The sequence below is a fragment of the Myotis myotis genome, unplaced genomic scaffold (assembly GCF_014108235.1).
Source record: "Myotis myotis isolate mMyoMyo1 unplaced genomic scaffold, mMyoMyo1.p scaffold_m19_p_15, whole genome shotgun sequence".
Lineage (NCBI taxonomy): Eukaryota > Metazoa > Chordata > Mammalia > Chiroptera > Vespertilionidae > Myotis > Myotis myotis.
This window is the reverse complement of record NW_023416319.1, coordinates 18790427-18812647: the sequence shown is the minus strand read 5'-3', so window position 1 is coordinate 18812647 and position 22221 is coordinate 18790427. Positions and strand designations below refer to the sequence as shown.

The following is a 22221-nucleotide window of genomic DNA, read 5'->3' as shown; positions in this document are numbered from 1 at the left end:
GCGGAACAGCAGGTCACTATGATGCGCACTGACCACCAAGGGGCAGATGCTCAACGCAGGAGCTGCCCCCTGGTGGTCAGTGCACTCCCACGGTGGGGGGGGGGGGGGGGGCGCACGCGGGGATGGTGGGGGGGGGGCGCCACTCAGCCAGAAGCCAGGCTCACAGCTGGTGAGTGCAGTGGTGGTAGCAGGAGCCTTCCTGCCTCCGTGGCAGTGCTAAAAATGTCCACAGGGAGCAGGCCTAAGCCATCAGTCAGACATCCCCCCTGAGGGCTCCTGGACTGCTAGAGGGCGCAGGCTGGGCTGAGGGACCAAACCCCCCCCCCACCCCAGTGCATAAATTTTGTGCATCAGGCCTCTAGTGATAAATAAGCTCATACCAAGGCACATGCCCCCAACTCCTCTTATATCAGACCAATTCCCTGCTTCCTAGTAGTCCAGAAAACAAGTCCTTGCTTAACTTCCTCTTAGCTTCCTTTGCCTCTCCCAACACTATATTACAAACAGCTCAAATCTTGTTCCACCACGTTTTACCTCCTGTTTTTGTTTCTGTTTCCTTTCCAATTTGTCTCTTTTCCTCATTACTCCCCAAAAGAATGACTCAAGACCACACATTCCCAGATATGGAGACAAATCTTCATTAACTGGAATTTCTCATAAGGGAGAGATAATAGTGCATAACTATCCAAGTAATTAATCCACTGCCTGTTCTTTACACAGATGAACACCAAGCAGCTAGAAGCCCTGGATGCTAGCTTTGACTCTTGTTAACATCTCAGGCCCTGGGTAAGTCTCACACTGCTGATTATAATCCTGGCTCTACCACTTACTTGCTGTTTAAACTTGGGCAAGTTAATTTTAGCCTCTTTGTATTTTGGTTTCCCCGTTTTTAAGGTGTAGATCATCATAGTCCTATCTGATAAGGTTGTTGTGAGGATTAAATGAGTTGATACATATAAAACACTCAACAGAATCAAGAATATGGTAAAATGTGTTGGCTATTACTTCATGAAAGGAACTGGAACTATAGGACTGAGTGAGATAGAAAAGGTCCTTGTTCTCCTGGACTTTACATCCTAAGAGGGGGAAAGATAATACACAAGGTAATAACGTTAATTACAGATTGTGATCATGCTCTAAACAGGATGATGGAGTGGCAACGGAGACTTTAGATAACATGGTTGTGTAAGGAAGATGAGAAGGAATCCATAATTCAAGGAGCTAGAGAAAGAAACAGCAAATACAAAGACCATGAGGCTGGGAGAGTTTGCAGAGTTCTAGGAGTAAGGAGAGGGCCTGGCTGGGGAGCTCAGTTGGTTGAGCACTGTCCTGATATGCTGTTTTCAGGTTCAAGCCTCAGTCAGGGCACATACAAAAATCCAACCAATGAATACACACATAAGTGGCAGAACAAATCTATGTTTCTCCCTCTTTCTCTCTCTCTAATATCAATAAATAAAAATTTTAAAAACATAGAAATAGAGAGAAGGGAGATGTGGCTGAAGATTGGTGAGCTCAGGGAAGAGTTGTAGAAAACAAGATTTAGGTAAAGGCCTAATGATATGGGCCCTGTTGAAAGGTTAAATTTATCCTAAATACCATGGGAATTCATTGGGGTATTTTAATCAGGAGAATAATATGAGATCTGTTTTTAAGGGGACCCTTGCTAGATCTCTGTGGAATGCACAGCCCAAGGGCAACCTACCTAGCTTACAGAATTTTAACACTGCCCGGAACTTAAAGGTCATCAAAATTCACCTCCAAAGGCCCTCCCAGCTCCAACAGTCATTGGTTCTATGTTGACATTGAAAGAAGAGACCTTTGATTTCTTTAATTTCTTACTAACACAATCAAAGTATATAGTTTCATTACTCCTCTCTCCCTCTGTGCTATTGGTTTTGACTGGTTGAGTTGTGTCAAATAAATACTTTTAATTGTTCTTGCTTCTTTCCTCTAAATTCCCAAATATTTTTTGTGTTGTTGTTTTTTTGTCTTTTTTTAAAAAAACATATTTTATTGATTTTTTACAGAGAGGAAGGGAGAGAGATAGAGAGCCAGAAACATCGATGAGAGAGAAACATCGATCAGCTGCCTTCTGCACACCTCCCACTGGAGATGTGCCCGCAACCCAGGTACATGCCCTTGACTGGAATTGAACCTGGGACCTTTCAGTCCGCAGGCCGACGCTCTATCCACTGAGTCAAGCCGGTTACGGCTAAATTCCCAAATATTAATCAACACTTTTCCACTAATGAAGTGTCCACTAAAAACAGCATCCCAGGTGCTACCTCACTAGGGCCAAACAGAAAGAGCCATTATCTTCCTGCTTTGTGACAAGAGGCCAGTGTCATATTTTTCTCATAATATCTCAACAGACATATATCTAATTTGCCATTTAGCATCACCCTTGGGCCTCTTAGAGCCATTACTATTTTCCAGGTGTTGCCCTCCCCATGAAAAATTTTCTTTCCAATTACTTTTCCCCAGATGCCTCTCTTTGAAAATTTTCCAAGCTGAGTGTCATTCTCTTTGCCATATTGTTTATGTTTTATATAATTTCTTTGGCTTTCCTGGTGTTTGCTGCATATCCTCTTTTGGGGTCATCTGCAAATTTCATTAACGTGTTTGTGACGAGAATGTAGCTGGAAGGGAATTGTTGAGGGATCCATCTTCTTTCTGTTCCTTTATTAGTTAGGAGCTGATTCTAGAAATGGAGGAGGAACCCCTTCATCGAAAGTAGAAATCACTTCTGCACTTTTCTTATACATACACATATGTGCACACATATACATACTTTTAAATGCTCTCAATTATCTAAACTTCTCTCTTAAAAAACAAAACAAAACAAAAAACTCCTGCCCTGGCCAGTGTTTTCCCAGTAGTTAGAGTGTCACCGGTTCAATTCCTGGTCAAGGACATGTACCTGGGTTGCAGGTACAATCCTCAGCACCAATTGGGGCATGTGTAGGAGGCAACCAATCGATATGTCTTTCTCACATTAATGGAAGAAGTATCCTCAAGTGAGGATTAAAAGCAAAAACAAAAACAGCTCCTTGCATCATAAAGAACAAATCCTATATGTCAGGGATCCCTAATGTAAGGATCATGAATATGATGCCACTGGGGTTCCCATGAACACCTGCAATTCTATTCACAACATATTCACATTATCCTGTCCTTGAGTACAAGTGCAGTTTTCTAGGGAAAAAGCCCATAGCTTTTATTAGAAATTTCCAGGAGTGCATAAATGTAAAAAAGATTAAGAACTACTCTTTTATGTCATTGTTTCTCAAAAAGTGAGTCAACAGTCAACTGTATTGAAATCACAGGAGACACTTATTAAAATGCAGATTCTTGGGTCCTATTCCAGACCCACAGACTCAAAATGGAGATAGGAATGTGCATTTTTTTCTTTTTCTTTTTTTCAATAATTGGTTGATTCTTTTTTTTAATTAAATCTTTATTGTTCAGATTATTACATTAGTTACTCTTTTTTCCCACCATAACTCCCCTCCACCTAGTTCCCATCCCACCCTCCGCCCTCACTCCCCACCCACTGTCCTCATCCATAGGTGCACGATTATTGTCCAATCTCTTCCCTCACCCCACACCCCTTCCCCCCTCCCCAAGAATAGTCCATTCCCTTTCTATGTCCCTGATTCTATTATAATCACCAGTTCATACTGTTCATCAGATTATTTATTCCCTTGATTTTTAGAATCACTTGTTAATAGATGTGTATTTGTTGTTCATAATTTGTATCTTTACCTTTTTCTTCTTCTTCCTCTTCTTAAAGGATACCTTTCAGCATTTCATATAATCCTGGTTTGGTGGTGATGAACTCCTTTAGCTTTTTCTTATCTGTGAAGCTCTTTATCTGGCCTTCACTTCTGAATGATAGTTTTGCTGGATAAAGTAATTTTGGTTGTAGGTTCTTGGTATTCATCACTTTGAATATTTCTTGCCACTCCCTTCTGGCCTGCAAAGTTTCTGTTGAAAAATCAGCTGACAGTCGTATGGGTACTCCCTTGTAGGTAACTGATTTTCTTTCTCTTGCTGCTTTTAGGATTCTCTCTTTGTCTTTTGCTCTTGGCATTTTAATTATGATGTGTCTTGGTGTGGTCCTCTTTGGATTCCTTTTGTTTGGGGTTCTCTGCGCTTCCTGGACTTGTAAGTCAATTTCTTTGACCAGGTAGGGGAAGTTTTCTGTCATTATTTCTTCAAAGAGGTTTTCAATATCTTGCTCTCTCTCATCTTCTGGCACCCCTATAATTCTGATGTTGGTACGCTTGAAGCTGTCCCAGAGGCTCCTTACACTATCTTCGTATTTTTGGATTCTTTTTTCATTTTGCTTTTCCGGTTGGGTGTTTTTTGTTTCTTCGTATTTCAAATCTTTGACTTGATTCTTGCGATCCTCTGGTCTGTTGTTGGGAGTCTGTATAATGTTCTTTATTTCAGTCAGTGTATGCTTAATTTCTAGTTGGTCCTTTATCACAACATCGAGGGTCTCATTAGATTTCTTGAGGATCTCACTACATTTATTGGCGGTCTCACCAGTCTTCTTGAAGATCTCACTACATTTATCGACGGTCTCACCAGTCTTTTCGAGGGCCTTATTAAGTTTATCGGCGGCTTCTAGACAGTTCTTTAAAGACTTAAAAGTGTGGTTTTGAACTCTATATCCAGCAGTTTGCTTTCCTCCGATTCTGTCGTTTGTGTCCTGTTTCTTTGTCTCGGCATTTTTTATGCTTCGCTGTGTCAATAGAGTTCCTTTCTGTGCTACGTGTCCCAATTACCTGAGGTTGACACTCTCGGTGCACCCCCTTGTGGGCTTTGTGCACAGTCTTGTTGTAATTAAGCCTTGATTGTTGTAGTTATCACTGTGAGGAATTGACCTCCAGGCCAATTGGCTGTGAGAATCAGCTGTGTCTGCAGTGGGAGAACTTCTGTGCTGGAGACACCCCTCTGGGGCTAGACTTGCTTCAATGGGGCTTTGGTGCTCACTGAGTCTTCCCCCTGAGTGTGTCTTTTATGGTTCCACAGAGCTGCAAACTGGATGGTCCCACTCTGACCTCTGGGCTTCCTGGCTCCTGGATCTCTAGGGAGGTGCTAATCTTGCCTTTGCCTGAGGCTATCCAGCAAAAGTCTCCCTGCAGGACTTGGGCGGGGTGGGTCCCACGGGATCAACAGGGTGGGGTTAGCAATTATGGCTGCTCTCAGTCTTGCCCTCAGAGGCTCTGCTTCTCAGTGTCCCAGTAATTGCTGCAAGCCCCACGGAGAGAAAGCTGCCCTAGGGTTCTGAGTGATGCCAGACAGTCCCGCTTCTCCCGTATGAGTCTGGGTCCCTAGAGACTCGCCCAGAGCTGGAGCTCAGAGTCTGAGACTCCCTCCCGATTGAAAACAACAAGCACGCCCTCAGCCACCAGCCCGCTCCGCATGCACTCCGCACCTTAGTATTTTACTTCAGCACGCGCCTCCTCTGAGTCTCGGTATGTTTTACTCTTTCCTCCTAGTTGTAGAACTTCCACTCAGCCAGCCTTCCTGTGGTTCTGGATGATGTCCGTTCCGTCTTTTAGTTGTATTTTTGAAGTGGTTGTTTGAGGCAGCAAACTCCGGTGTTTACCTATGCCGCCATCTTGGTTTCTCCTGCCTGTTCAATAATTGGTTGATTCTTATATGTGCCCTGACCGAGGATCAAACCCACAACCTTGGTATATCCAGACAACTTTCTAACCAACTGAGCTACCCAGCCAGGGCCTTACGTAGTTTTTATTCTTTTGTTTTTAAATTTATCTTTATTGTTGAAAGTATTACAGATGTCCCCTTTTTCCCCACATTGTTCCCCTCCCAGCCCACACATGACCCCCACTCCAGGCATTCATTTTTAAGGCCTCGGGAACATGCGTGTTTAAATTAAATGTAAATTATTTTTGTATAGAAAATGTATGTTAATTATATAAAATATAAAGATCAAAAGGGAAAAGTTTTCCTCCTATCCTTGTTTCTCGGCTACCAGTTTCTCTTCAGAGAGCAACCACTGTTACCAGTTTCCTGTGTATTCTTTTGGAATCTGTTAAAAAAAAAAAATCAGCCGAAACCGGTTTGGCTCAGTGGATAGAGCGTCGGCCTGCGGACTGAGGGGTCCCAGGTTGGATTCCGGTCAAGGGCATGTACCTGGGTTGCGGGCATATCCCCAGTAGGAGATGTGCAGGAGGCAGCTGATCGATGTTTCTCTCTCATCGATGTTTCTAACTCTCTATCTCTCTCCCTTCCTCTCTGTAAAAAATCAATAAAATATATTTAAAAAATAAAAAAAATAAAAAAAATCAAACCTCCCATGTGATTTTTATGCATAATAAAATTTGAGAATCATGGCTTTATAAAGACAAAAATGAATATTTGCCTGCATTAAAGACTCTCTTAGATTGACTGCCCCCTGCCCATCTAAGAACCGGATTATCATGAAAAACAACACTCAAGCCAATATTATATGAATAACTTTGAATTTTTCCCATCACCTCTCAGTAAAGAAAACATCATCAATATTTTTCATTATTTGGCTGGAAGTTACCATCTCTGCTTCCAGCATTTTGTGCCCCCGTCTGGTACCCCACATTGGATTGAGGTGTTTAATACACTGATTAGCTGGTGATCAAAGTGGGATTGGCATTCTAACCACCCAGATGCTGGGTATTAATGATGAACAAAGAAAATTATTGACCTTAGGGGGGTGAGGGGAGGACCTCTCTGCCCTGGGTAAGAGTTTCACTTATTAACTGATAGAAACGCCTGTACCTCAGAAATATTGTGCACACAATTAATGGTTTATTGTAGACATTAACAAGTCCAGACTGCCTTACCCCTGCTCCACTGGGAACCTCCATCTCCATGATTCTGTATGAATAGGGCCCAGGGCTTCAAGCAGAGTAAAGTGTGTGTTAGCATTTTCAGATATGAAGCATGCCTGAATATGCGTCCCATAAAAGAGGAGATGTACTTTAGATGCCAGCCCAAAACTTTAACCCTACTCCACCCAATTTCACACCTGAAAGGCTAACAAATAATAATGAGATTCTCAAAGTTGTTAGGACATTCAAGTTTTTTAAAAATGAGATAGCACTTCATGCTCATCGGCTTGACCAGATTTGAAAAGTAAATACTAATTGCAGGCTAGGATATGGGGAAACAGGAAAATTCAGGCACTACTGGTGGAGCGTATTCTGGCTATACTAAGAAAAATTAAGTGTATGATCATACTGTGGCCCAACAGTCTCACAGTGAATACATACCAGAGGAGTCTCCCACAGGTCCGGTAGGGAATGGTCAAGTATTTCGCTGTGGCTTTTGGTAGTGGAAAGTTAATGGCAATCTGTGTTCCTCTCTAAGGGAATAGATGAAATTAAAGTTGTGGCTATCCAATGTGGAAGACCACCCAGCATTTAGAAACATGAAATTAAGCACATGTTCAGCAACATGGACAGATTTTATAAACATAGGGTTTAGTGAAAATGTAAGAGACAGAACAAGTTTTATAGCACATTTTATGACAATTAAAAGCATATACATAGGCAGAAATTATATAAGTGGGACAGGGGGTGGGGCTTTCTTTTGGGGGTGATAAAAATGTTCCGGAAGTAGACAGTGATGATGGTTACACAACTTAATGAATATACTAAAAACCACTGAATTTTATAGTTCAGAGGGTGAATCTTAAGGTATGTGAATCATATCTCAATAAAATAAAAACACACAAACCAACACTGTATATATTTTACGGGGATACTTACCTGTAAAAGACCATATCAAGATATTGGAGTGGCTGCCTGAATGAGGAAGGGATGGGATTAGGATGGAAAGGAGGCCTTTTCTTAGCCCATGAACTGAGGAAAATGATTAACTCAATGCTCTGTGCCTGTGGTAAAACCAACAAACAATAACAATATTAGTGTTTTCAGATATGAAGCATGCTTGAATATATGTCCCATAAAAGAGCAGATGCACTTTAGATGCTAGCCCAAAACTTTAACCCTATTCCACCCAATTTAGTGTAAAGAGAGGAAAGGAAAAAATGTGTATGGTTTTAATAAGGGAAAATAATTACACTATAATGAGGAATGAAAGGAAGCAATACTACAATTGTAGAAATGTTAGAAGTGCAACTATATAGGGCCATGTATATAAATGGGCAAAAATTTGACAGATAGCTGTAGTGTAGGGCAGTGTAGTGGCAGTGTTTCTGCTACTGGTTGTAAAATCCACCAAGGTACTTAATTTCTCTGTAGCTTAGCTGCCTCAATTAAAATGGAAATGATAATAGTACCTACTTCCAAAGGTGCTTATGAGAATTAAATGAGTTAATTTATGCCTGATATATAGTAAACCTTATCTAAGGGTTATTGGTATTATTATTTTTCTAACTTTTTAAACTGTAGACTCTGGACTCAGACTCTCTGTATGATTAGGCCCCACTACCCATTAGTGATGTGACTTTCACAGACGTATCCAGTTACAGCCACAGTTTTCTCACCTATTGTAAGGATTAAAAGAGATAATGTATTTGGCACAAAGTAAGCATGCAATAAATGCTAATGGATATTAGTAGGAATATTATTAATACATTGTCATAATTTTAATAGTACAAAAGGAATAGAAGGCACAAAATACTAAATTTTTCATCTTCTTCCTAATGTATAAATTCTTCCATTTTTATTAAATTTAATTTGGGGTTATAGTCTTCCCAGACCTTCCTCTCTAGATGAATGACACTTTGAACATCTCCTTCATAGGAGTAATTAATTAATTAGGTAGGTAAGCAACTTCTAGTTCATCTCTGTCATCCTCAGTAGAAATTAGGCTCCATGAAGGCAAGGATGGTATCTGTCTATACCCAATACTTAGCACAGGGCCTAGTACTTTGTTGCCTAACAAATACTTGTTGAATTAATAAACAAGTAATAAAAAAAAACATTTTAACATATGCATTCTAAAATAGCATAGTCATGAGATTAGAGGCAAGTATCATTTCCTCCATCTGTCTGAGAAGTGAGGAGTTGTCCGTTTTGTAAGCTAGGAAGACAGTCAACATTCAGATTCTGAGGAGCTATTTTGACAGCTCTTCCTTACTAGAATCACACCGCCTGAACCTGTTTTAGGAATCCTTCCAGTTATAGTAGTACACTGGAAGCCCAGTACTTTTCCAGACCCTCCTGTTCAGTAAAGGAAAAGTACTCAGTCTCTCTGGATTATCCTCACCCAGTATACATTAGCCCTCAGACACTGACTCATAAAAGGGAGGGACCCTAAAATGGTCTTTCATTTCATAGATGAGGAAATGGGCCCAGAAAGGTGGATTGACTTTCCAAAGCCTATCACTTGCTAATAATCGAGCTGGTGCAATTGGAAATAGAATCATCCTTACAGTTCTCTCTCTCTCAATATTATACATATATATGTAATAGTATCATTCATTAAAAACTATCTTTATGAAATAAGTGTTATTACATTATGGAAAATGCTCTTAATATATTAAGTGACAAAAGCAGACTAGAATTATATGTATAATATGTATTTAAATATAAAATGTACAAGTATGTGTGTGTATTTCTCAGTTATCTGTCTATATAGAAAAATTTTAAAGTGTGCTATAATATTAACAGTGTATATTTCGGGTTGGTGGTGTTATAGTTTCTTTATACTTATGCTTTTTTACATTAAAAATCTATCTTCAATGAGCATGTAATTCTTTATCATCAGAAATTTAGGTTTTAAATTCCTGATCTAATGTTTTTGAAAGGTTTTATTTTGACACTAGAGGCCTGGTGCACGGATTCGTGCACTGAGCAGGTGGGCAGGGAGGGAGAAGAGGCGGGGGGCGGGGGGGGGGCCTCAGCCTGGCCTGAACCCTCTCACAGTCCGGGACTCCTCTTGCAGTCTGCAGTTTGGGGCTCTTGCAGTCTGGGACCCCTCACTCCTTACCACCCACCTGCAGTGGAGGTGGGAGAGGCTCCCAGACCTGCCACTGCGCTTGCCAGCTGTGAGCCCAGCTTCTGGCTGAGAGGCACTCCCCCGTGGGAGCACACTGACCACCAGGGGGCAGCTCCTGCATTGAGTGTCTGCCCCCTGGTGGTCAGTGTGCATCATAGCAACTGGTCGTTCCACCATTTGGTCAATTTGCATATTAGAGTTTTATTATATAGAATTAGTCAGGACTGCAGGGCGAGAGAGTATCAAACTAGAGTCCAAAGATGTTTTACTGGTCATTTAATCTAATCTGTAAAATGGGGATAATTATATCTACTTCATAGGGCTATTGTGTGAAGGAAATAAAAAATATAAAATTCCTTTGTAACTCTAAATCTTGATAAAGGTGTTAGGTGGTATTATAATGATGATAAAGTCCTATGGCCTAAAAGAGGTGGGAGAACCCTTAGGATAACAAACCTTTGTACTGAGAAGCTTTAGGTTGAGAGATGAGAGAGATCAATCTGTCAAGAGAAAAGTGAGAGCTTTTATCCCCCCCAATACTTAAGGGAAACAATCACATGCCTGACCCCACTTCTCCTGTTCCTCTATATATCCAGTAAATGCCTCAATGTTCCCCCTTCAGATTAAATCATCAGCTATCTCTTAAGCAGCCCATGCCAGAGGCAGCTTGTAGTGCATGGACAGGATCTAGTGTATTTTAAGGCAATGGCAGGGTTGTTTCACATTCCCTGCAGAGTGACAAGAAAACCTATGTAGGGCCCTAACTGGTTTGGCTCAGTGGATAGAACGTCAGCCTGCGGACTGAAGGGTCCCAGGTTCGATTCCGGTCAAGGGCATGTACCTTGGTTGCAGGCACATCCCCAGTGCAGGAGGCAGCTGATTGATGTTTCTCTCTCATCAATGTTTCCCTCTATCGCTCTCCCTTCCTCTCTGTAAAAAATCAATAAAATATATTTTTTTTAAAAAGAAAGAAAAGAAAACCTATGTAGGAATGTGGCCAACTAGCCCCTGTCTAGTCTCAAAGCAGAAAGGGGCTATTCCCCCTCTGGATGATTAGAGTTTGTTATGAAAAGATGACTTTTAACTGGGATCATTTGTATTGAGCTTTATCCTCTGCAAGGATTTCTTAATATTTCGGGGTCTCACACATTCTATGGCAATTAACATTTCAAACAAAGCAATGATTTTTTAAATTATTAAGAGGTATCAGCCCAGCTGGCGTAGCTCAGTGGTTAAGCATCAACCTATGAACCAGGAGATCATGGTTTGATTCCCGGTCAGGGCCCATATCCAGTGCAGGAGGCAGCCGATCAATGATTCTCTCTCATCATTGATGTTTCTATCTCTCTCTCCCTTTTCCTTCCTCTTTGAAATCAATAAAAAAATATATATATTTAAAATGAAGTAAAAAGTAATACAGACCTATGGTAATTTCACACAAGAGAAATGAAAATGTATGTTCACACAAAAACCTGCACATGAACATTTATAGCTGCTTTATACATAAAACTGGAAATAAATGTTCTTTAACTGGTAAGTAGATAAAGAAGCTGTGATACACTCATATAATGGGATACTACCCAGCTATAAAAAGGAATGAGCTCTTGATAAACACAACAACATGGATAACTCTCAAGTGCATTATGCTTACCAGGGAAACCAGATTCAAAAAGCTGCATATTGTATAATTCCAATATATAACATTCTGGAAAAGGAAAACTATAGTGGAGAACAACTCAGTAGTATCCAGAAGATGGGATGAGGGAGAGTTGACTGCAAAGAGACAGTGAGAGGGAATATTGGGGGGTTATGGCACTATTCTTGATTATGATGGTTATATGAATATGTACTTGTCAAAATGTATAGAATATAAGCCAAAAAGTGAATTTTACTACATAAAACTTAAAAATAAATGCATAAAAATGAAGTCACAAGCCTATGGTCCATTCAAACAATACACAGGAATTCAGCAAAAAGTCTCCCTCTCAGATCTTTGTGGTGATAGAATAATGGTTCTGTATTTTGATTGCAGTGATGGTTATATAAATCTATGTGTGTGATAAAATGACATAGAATTATACACACATTATACCAATATCAATTTCCTGCTTTTGGTATCTATATATATAAAAGCTGAGTGACCAAATGGTGCAACGACCAGAACGACCAGTGCCTATGATGCACACTGCAGCAGCCAACCAGCCTGACCCGGGCCCTGATCAGCCCCACCCCCACCCCTCCTCCCCCAGCCGTGCTGCCACCAGATCAGTCCCCAACACCCCAATTGGGGGCAGGGCTGGCTGGCCAACCGCCCACTTCCCCTCCCCGGCTCTCTGCCAGCCTGGCCCTATGGGCCCCCATGGGGCAAGCCACTGGACCCCACCCATGCACGAATTCATGCACTGGGCCTCTAGTTATGCTATAGTTAAGATATAACCATTGGGGGAAACTGGGTAAAGGGTACTTGGAATCTCTGCTTTATCTTTGCAACTTGCTGTGTGTGTGTGCACTTTAAGTATCTCTCAACCAACCTTCCAGACTCTAGTCCTGTTCCCCACTCCCCAGAGGCGAACATTACAAATTTCTTTAATACCCTCTGTATATTAAATCTAATATATATGTTTATGTGTACATATAAGTTTATACACAAATACTTTTAACACAAACAGTAGCATATTACACACGTCGTTCTGCACCTTGCCATTTTCCAACTAACTCTTACTTTGGAGACTTTTCCATATCACAATCACAAGGATCCATGTTATTCTTTTTTCCTGCTGCATAGTATTCCATCACACAGTAGTATCATGACTTATTTCAACAGTTTCTCACTGATGGACATTCCAGTCTTAAGAAAGAATTGAATGTAAGTGATTTAGAAAATTTTAAACATGAAAGATCAGCTGGAGTTGAGACCAAACATAATGTTTTACAGATTCAAGACTTGCCTCCAGAATATATTTTTACCAGAAGGGGGAATGCTAGCAGGAGGAGAAGCAACACGAGGGGAAATTTCCCTGGCCAATGGGGAAGAAGAGGGGCCGGGGGAATTACTGCCGGGTAGGAGTTCGCTAAGGTGCTGCCTGCTGCTTCAGCAGGAGGCCCTGCTCGCAGCCAAGCTTTCCCTAGGCTGCAGTTCAGATATACCAGAGTGCGTCAGGGTTATGCACCGTGCAGTGATGCGTGGCCATGTCCAGCCTCCTGCTGGGACATCCTGCCCAGACAGGGTCCGAACCCCCACCGCCTCCAGCCCACGCGCGCAGGGAGCGTGCACGTGGTGACCTGCCTGGGACCGGTTCCAGGCGCTGGCTCCTCCTCCCTCAGGCTCTCGCTCTTCTTTCTGCAGTATCACGTGCAGCCGCGCCGGGTGCAGGATGGCGGCAGCGGCAGCTGCAGTGGGTGTCAGACTCCGAGACTGCTGCAGCCGGGGCGCCGTGCTCCTGCTCTTCTTCTCCCTGTCCCCTCGGCCCCCGGCCGCCGCCGCCTGGCTGCTGGGCCTAAGGCCCGAGGACACCGCTGGAGGCCGCGTGTCCCTGGAGGGGGGCACCCTCCGCGCGGCAGAAGGCACCAGCTTCCTCCTGCGTGTCTATTTCCAGCCCGGGCCCGCAGCCCCCGCGGCGCTGGTGCCCGTCCCCACCCTTTCCTCGGGGGAGAACGGCACGGGCGACTTGGCTCCACGGCTCGTGTTTATCGAGGAGCCGCCGGGCGGGAGCGGCTTGGCGCCCAGCGCTGTCCCCACGCGTCCGCCGGGGCCGCAGCGCTGCCGCGAGCAGAGCGACTGGGCGTCGGACGTGGAGGTCCTGGGGCCCCTGCGCCCCGGCGGCGTGGCCGGATCGGCGCTTGTCCAGGTGCGAGTGCGAGAGCTGCGCAAGGGTGAGGCGGAGAGGGGCGGCGCGGGCGGTGGCGGGAAACTCTTCTCGCTGTGCGCCTGGGACGGACGCGCCTGGCACCACCACGGCGCCGCCGGCGGCTTCCTGCTGCGCGTCCGCCCGCGGCTGTACGGCCCGGGCGAGGGCCTGCTGACCCCCGCGTGGCTGCGGGCGCTCGGGGCGCTCCTGCTGCTCGCCCTGTCTGCCCTGTTCAGCGGTCTGCGCCTCAGCCTGCTCTCGCTGGACCCCGTGGAGTTACGGGTGTTGCGGAACAGCGGCTCGGCCACCGAGCAGGAGCAGGCGCGCCGCGTGCAGGCGGTGCGCGGCCGGGGGACCCATCTGCTCTGCACGCTGCTCCTGGGCCAAGCCGGAGCCAACGCGGTCCTGGCCGGCTGGCTGTACACCTCGCTGCCGCCGGGCGTCGGGGATCCGGGGGAAGACTACGGCGAGGCGGGGATTCACTTCCCGTGGCTGCCGGCGCTGGTGTGCACCGGCGCCGTGTTCCTGGGCGCGGAGATCTGCCCCTATTCTGTGTGTTCGCGGCACGGGCTGGCCATCGCCTCGCACAGCGTGTGCCTGACCCGGCTCCTGATGGCGGCCGCTTTCCCGGTGTGTTACCCGCTGGGCCGCCTGCTGGACTGGGCGCTGCGCCAGGAGATCAGCACTTTCTACACGAGGGAAAAGCTGCTGGAGACGCTGCGGGCCGCGGACCCCTACAACGACCTGGTGAAAGAGGAGCTCAACATCATTCAGGGCGCCCTGGAGCTGCGCACCAAAGTGGTGGAGGAGGTGCTGACCCCGCTGGGCGATTGCTTCATGCTGCGCTCCGACGCCGTGCTGGACTTTTCCACGGTGTCCGAGATCCTGCGCAGCGGCTACACTCGCATCCCCGTGTACGAGGGCGATCAGCGGCACAACATTGTGGACATTCTGTTTGTCAAGGACTTGGCCTTCGTGGACCCCGATGACTGCACCCCACTCCTCACCGTCACCCGCTTCTACAACCGGCCCCTGCACTGCGTCTTCAATGATACTCGGCTGGACACAGTGCTGGAGGAGTTTAAGAAGGGTGAGCAGTGGTCTATCTCCTTTCTCAACTCCTACCACCTTCAGAAGTACTACCCTTTCATAAACATGAGGCTTCAGGCACCCAGAGCACTTCTTCCGCGGTTCCAAAAGCTCAAGAGAGACCCCACCTCATGACGCACGGGCCCTTCTCATTTCACTTCTCCCTACCTTCCTTGCAGATGACTGAGCTCCAAGTCTCTTCTCCTTGGCTTGGCTCACAAGATGCCCCATATTTCTCTTTCATCTCATTCCAGTATTTTTTCAGGGCCTATCACTTGCCAGGTATTGTGCAGGATGGACTTTGGAAATAGTCCTTGGAGGTCATTGCTTATAGCTTCCCACTCATTCCTGGAGGAACCTTTACCAGTTCCCATAGCAAGCAGCCTTTGTTTTAAACTCCTCCCAGGGCTGGAAGCTCACTATTTCCAAGGCAAACTCAATCCACTGCTGGACAGCTCCGCTGCTGACAGTGTCTTGCATTGGAGTAGCAATTTATTTCTCCTAAGCTGCTCTCTGGGTCCTAGTTGTAGCCTTTGAATCACATAGAGTAAACCCCAAACACCTTAGACATTCTTCCCCCCTATTGAATTTTCCATCAGCTATTCACTCCGCATATCAAGTACCCACGTTGGAATTAAAAATTGAGTAGGGCAATGAGGTCCTTGTACTTCTTGGAACTGTGGTCCCATGAGGTAGGATATATCTGGACCTGAGGAAATATTCTGGTAAAGGGAACCACTAGAAAACTTGCATAACGACATGAAAAGAAAACTTGTATGTTTACTTCAGAGCAGTCACCCCCACTCCTTGATGTCATGCTTATAACATGTTCACTGCATGTCTGGAGTTGGTCTTTGGTAACTGCCTTTTGGGGTTGAGTACAATTCACCCAAGAAACATCAGCCTGGGTACTTTGGTGTCAGTCGTCTTGGCATTCCACAGTTTTGCTGCTCTCCCTAGTTAGCTAGAGTTGACCCAGAAGGACCCTTGCTTGTTTTTCAAAATCAAATCCACCTTCAAGAGTCACCACTGAGAACATTCAGGAGATTATCTCACAGACCCTGAAAACAATTCCAGAAATGATTTGAGAACAGTGACATAGTTAGAAAAAGGTAGAACCTTCTAGATCAGTGGTTCTCAACCTGTGGGTCGCGACCCCTTTGGCGGTCGAACGACCCTTTCACAGGGGTCGTCTAAGACCAGCCTGCATATCAGATATTTACATTACGATTCATAAAAGTAGCAACATTACAGTTATGAAGTAGCAACTTCATAAATAATGTTATGGTTGGGTCACAACATGAGGAACTGTATTTAAAGGGCCAGAAGGTTGAGAACCACTGTTCTAGATTCTAAAATGACTATTTTGAAGGAGGCACTCATCTATACATATGAGTTGGCATGTTTATTACAAACTAAGCTAAATAAAAATAATAATTCCCTGACTTTAGAATCAGGTTTCAAATGTAGCTTCCCTGTGACTAGCAGGAATCTCATTTGACTGTATGTGATTTAATTTGTTTGTCAAAAATTCAGTTTCATTGCCTTATCATCACAGGTACTCTCTAGCTCTTTGCATAGAGAGGTACCTGGGGTCTTCCTTCTGCTACCAAGGGGAAAAGAAGTCAAAAAGCTGTTTACTTGTGTTGGTATCATGAGAAGGGAGGAAGTGTGTGTGTGTGTGTGTGTGTGTGTGTGTGTGTGTATGTATGTATAGCAGCTGTTTTAGCCCAATTTAGGCTACTGTCTCACCTTCTTCTGTCTGTCTCCCCCCAGTTTTTCCATAATTCATTCCCACTGCACTCTGGGGTTCATCCATCCACTCAGAATTATTCTTCCACTTTGTGTGCCCTACAAAAGGGAGTCTGGATCTGGGCATAAAAGCTGTGAAAATCTGTATAAGTTTGTTGAGGATGTCATAACAAAATACCGCACATTGGGGGGCTTAACAGAAATTTATTTTCTCACAATTCTGGATGCTGGTAACCTAAGATCAAGGCTTGGTTTCCTCTGAGGCCTCTCTGCTTGGCTTGCAGATGGCCACCTTCTCACTGTGTTCTTATCCCTGGAGTCTCCCTCTGTGTTCTAATCTCCTCTTTTTATAAGGATACCAGGCAGATTGTATTAGTACTCAGCCTATCAGCCTCAGTTTAACTTAGCCACTTCTTACATGTGATACTTAGGATAGAGTGCAGTTTAAGAGTGTCCCATTGTCATGTGCTTCGAGAAGACATTTTTAATGAAACTCCTGTGAACTTATTGACTCATTTACTTAGTATTTATTGAGTATCTACGTAGTGTTAAGCAATAGGGGAGGCAGTAAGACTGCCCTCAGAAAGTTAGTCTACAGTGGCATGCAGTGTTAGAATGAGGACAGTCTTCAGAAGCAGGAATTGTGTCTTACTAACCTGCATATCCCTGGCACCTTGCGCAGTGCCTTGCACAGAGTAGGCTACTCAAAAAAGTCGCTATTGATCTGAAATGAGTCCTGTTGCGGGATTTCTACATCTGGTCTGAAAAGGGCTTGTTAGTGTTCTAGCAGTTAGTTTGCAAATTAGGTAGATCACAAAAGAGAAGCAGGCCATTACAGTGAACTCCGCGCCAAGGAAGATATGTCCGCGTGCCTTCAGAGCCTTGCTCTTTCCTCAAAGTGTGGCCCATGAACCAGCAGCATGGACCTTGCCTGGGAGCTTCTGGAAAGTCAGAATTACATGCCCCACTCTAAATCCACAGCATAAAAGTCTGCATTTTAACAAGCCCTCAGCTGACTCATGTGTACATTAAAGTTTGAGAAGCATTGCCTTTGGAGAACCCTTATTAATGGTGATTGATAGATTTACTTAGGATAGACTAAATACAAGGAATAATTATCAAGGTGGGTGTTCTGTGGCTCCAAGCTATAGAATACAGTGCTAATTTCTACAAGAGTTATGTTTGCACCATAGGTTAGGAGAGGAAAGCCGAGTTGGACTACTCTTTTTTTTAACTTTTAAAAGTAACTTTTTAAGTCAGTCGTAAAAACCCTTCCATTTCCCTCACTTCTTGGCATCTCAAGTTACTTCACTACCTACACAAACCCCTTAGGAGATAGGAGAGGAAAGCGATAATATTTTAATAGGAGCAACAGTTACCATTAATTGAGCGACAACTCTGCCAGGCACCATGCCAAGCCCTTTACATACTCAGAACAACCCTCCAGGGTTGGTATTAATAACTCCATTTTGCAGATGAAGAAACTAAAGCTCAGGTTAATTATATGACTTGTTCAATTTCCCATAGCTGATAACTGACTGGACTGTGATTTGAACTAGGTCTATAGGGCCCACAGCCTATTCTATGTCCCACTACCATCCCAGAACTCCTGCCCCCACAGGGTTCAAAGCAGCCTTTTTAGCTCTGACTTGTTGCCTATGGCTGATTCACCTCTAGTTTCTGCAGGTGAGAAATGTAGCTTTTATAATAATTATTATTATTAACATGCATATTGCATTTGACAAAACATTTCTACCTACCTTTTCTTCTGTGATCTTAAAACAACTCTGCAGTTGTAACTGAGAACCCTAAAACTGCCTATGATCATCACTCAGCTTTTATACTCCGAGGCTCATATGCAAATCCAGTTCAGATGACTCTTTTTTTATTGTTTAAGGTATTACAAATAGTAGTACATATGTCTCCTTTTCCTCCCCCGCATTGACCTCCCCCGCCCCAGCCTCCCGTACCCCCCTCAGATGACTCTTTCTTATTCATATGGGATTTTACCTCTATAGTTCTGATGATCCCAGGTCTTTAGAAAATGGAGAAGGGGAAAATGGTCTTTCCAGCTAGCATGCTAGCTATACAAAAGGGAACAATATTTCTCCTCAGTGGACTGTGAGTTCCTTGAGGTCAGAAAATGACTCTTATTTACTTTGTATTCCCAGGATAAGCACGGCAGTCACCATGGCTAGGGGATGAATACACATTTATTGAATAAGTGATTTTAAATAGCTGACTTCTATATTGCTGTGTTTGAGTGAGGTAAACCCTGAGTTCAGAAAAATTAGTGTTGTTTGTTCCATTAACCATAACCAATCTTTCCTCTTTCTCTTGCTGGGTTCTTTACCTCAATTACTGGCACCACTGTCCCTCTAGTCTTCCAGGCTTACAAACCTCTTCACCACCCACCTTCATCCTACTAATCACTGTCTTGTCTGCTCCAGCTTCCATAACAAATCATCATACACTGGGTGGCTCAAACAACAGAAATTTATTTTTTCACAGTTCTGTAGGCTAGAAGTCCAAGATCAAGGTTCAAGCTGATTTGTTTTCTGATAAAAGCCTCTTCCTGTTTACAGAGGGCCACCTTCTCACTAGTCCTCACATGACCTTTCCTGAGTGCATGCTCAGACAGAGAGAGGGAGAGAGACCGAGGGAGGGAAAGAGAGAGAGAAAAGAACAGAAAACACACTCTGGTTTCTCCTCCTCTTCTTATAAGGACACCTTACTGTTGGATTAGGGCTCCCCCTTATGATCTCCTTTAACTTATTCAGTTCCTTAAAGGCCGCACTGGGGTCTTAGGATTTCAAGGTGTGAATTTGAGGAGGAGCAATGTATGAATTTATGGACATTTAGTCCATAGCAATCACCAAAGTCTGCAAAAAGTTTGCCAATATTTCACCCAAATTATTTCTTATATGTGTACATAATTTAGTCCACTGTTTCTTTCACTTGGGTTATTCATGGATTTTATTCAACACATAGTTACCATGTACATGTTGTGTAGGCACAGTAGAAAACGCCAGCAATATGGTTCCGGTCTGCATGGAGTTTTCATTCTAATGCAAGAGACAGACATTAAATAAGTGAGGTAGTGATTAGGAGCATAAGCTTTGGTGCTAAACTGCCCAGGTTGCATCCTAACCTTAGACAAGTTTCTTAACAGTTTGTCTCTTTTGTTAGCTGTAAAATTAGGGTAATAATAGTATTTATTCATAGGCGTGTTTGAAATAGTAAGACAATATTGCATTATAGTGCTTATTTAGTAACTTTCGTATAATAAATGTTAGCTATGATTATTCAATATAAACATAAATCTACTACTCATTTGTGCAAATGCCTCCTAAGAGGTTTTGCTTCTTCCAGTTTTTGTCTGCCTCAAATGTATCCTCTCCAGTGCAACCAAAATAATCTCTGGTGATGTCATCCCCTGCTTTAAACTCCACCCCCTGCCCCCCCACCCCACCACCCTGCAGTATGCAGTCCAAGCTGTGCCCTCATCAGCTGCTCCCTGCTCACCCCTCTGGCCTCATCACTCACCACTCCCTGCCTCAGCTGTATGCTCCAGCACCATTAAACTTGTGGCCATACTGTGCTATTGCTTGCCTTTGCCCCTTTACTCAAGCTGTACTCTTTGTCAGGAATATGCATTGCCTGACTGACCCCTACTCCAGTTCCTCTTCTAACACTCAGCACACCGGCCACCTCCTCTGTGAAGCTTCTCCTATAAACCCCATATTGCTGGTATTGAACGAACAGGCTCTATTGTCCGTATTTAATTATTTGTGCTACCAACACATATAATGAGCAGCTGGAGAGCAAAGAGTCTTTGTAGCTGTAGCACCCTAACAGTGGATATGACACATAGTAAGTTTTCAATACATGTTTGTTGGATGAATGATTGAAGGACTTTAATATAATGGAAGGGATCTACAGAGCTCTAGTAAATGAATTAATTATCCCAGCCCCATCATGTGGGACTATGCAGCAGGACAAAGTCAAATTGTATGTTATTTATTTTTAAAATTTTTATGTGTTGATTTGAGAGAGGGAGGGAGGGAGGGAGGGAGAGAGAGAGAGAGAGAGAGAGAGAGATCCAAACAGACAGTAAGTGCTCAGTAACATTTTCATTGAGAAGAAATCTGGTTGAAAAGTCAGTTTTTGCTTATGACTCCAAATTCTTACATGAGCTATTTTATCAGGAAGAGTATCCATCCCATTGTTTAATTCTTTAAAAAGCTGCCAGAACATTAGTGCTGCATTTTGTGTCTTTCATAGAAGTTACTTTCACTCAAAGTTATATTTCACTGGTATAATTAGATGTAATGTGCTTTAAAATATGTTAAACGTTGCTAAATAATAATTAGTAATATTTAGGATGAGATGCTAACCTTCTAAACAATAGTTAGAGCAAACAGTAAACAAAGTCTAGCCCATCATGTACAGGGAAGAAGAAAGAACGGACATTAGCAAAAGTAAAAGTAATTAATTATACAAGGCATAATATATTTCTTTAAAAATTTTCATTATGATTATTATAATATTGTTCCACAATAATTTTTTTCTCAGCCTGACAAAAGAAATACCAGGTAACAGTAGAATCTAAGCTGGAAGAGGCATTGAAAAACCTGAGAGAAAATCTAATTCACTCGTTTTTTTTAGATCTAGTTATCTTTTCCAGGGTATAATAGCCTTTATTGTCAGGCTTTCTTTTTATCTAATATAAATCCCACAGGCTGCAGTTCAATTCAATTTCCTCTTTTTTATCATCCTTTGTGAGTCCTCTTTTATTTGAAGAATATAGTACCTCACCTCAATTCCATTTTTTAACAGCCAAATACATTTGGTTATCTTTCTAGCTCCCTGAAAGCATTTGGATGTCTCACAGGAGGTGGTCTGTGGATTCTCCTAATACGAATTCTCTTAAACTGGTTTACCTCTGGACCCACATTTGGGACCCCTGGACCTTCAATAACAACTCTCAGTTCTCTTTATTTTCTGCTGTCTGTTCCTTTCCAGATTGAGATTTTTCTCAATTCATTTCTTCCTTCCTTTCCTTCTTCCTTCCTTTTTTCCTTTTTCCCTTCTTTTTTCATATGACATTATTCTATGTCAAGCCTCCTGACCTCCTGGTGCTTACAGTTGAGTAGGGATATATACAATAGCCAATAAATAATTACAAACAGTGACAAGTGATTTGAAGAAAAAGCATAGGGATCTATGAGAGCATATAATAGGGGCCCTGGTTCTGTGGGTAAGGATAGACTCCCGCTCCTCGAGTGCTATTTGAGCTGAGTCCTCCAGGATGGTGATGAGCGTGCTGGAAGAAGAGGTCAGGGGAAGGGAGCAGACATGCCAAGGCTTGAGGAGCAAGGGCCAGTCTGGGTGCCATGCGAGGTTCCTGGGACATTTAACATCCATGAGGAAAAACGCCACCTTCTCCAAACAACTCTCCCTGGACCTCTAGTGACTGCCAACATTGTCTGAGCAATTGAATGCAGTAAGAATCGCTGAGTGCCGGGCTACCAGGGCTCTGGGAGAT

General features: G+C 43.5%; 1 protein-coding gene across 2 annotated transcripts in view; it reads left to right on the top strand.

Annotated features, from left to right (window-relative positions):
• Positions 1-13113: 13113 nt before the first annotated feature.
• CNNM1 (cyclin and CBS domain divalent metal cation transport mediator 1) overlaps positions 13114-22221 on the top strand; it is a 52036-nt gene continuing 42928 nt past the window's right edge. For both annotated transcript variants that reach the window (XM_036336389.1, XM_036336388.1), the window contains exon 1: positions 13114-14922. In XM_036336389.1, coding sequence (XP_036192282.1) covers positions 13359-14922 — 1564 coding nt within the window. In that variant the 5' untranslated portion in view covers positions 13114-13358. The remainder of the gene's footprint in view (positions 14923-22221) is intronic.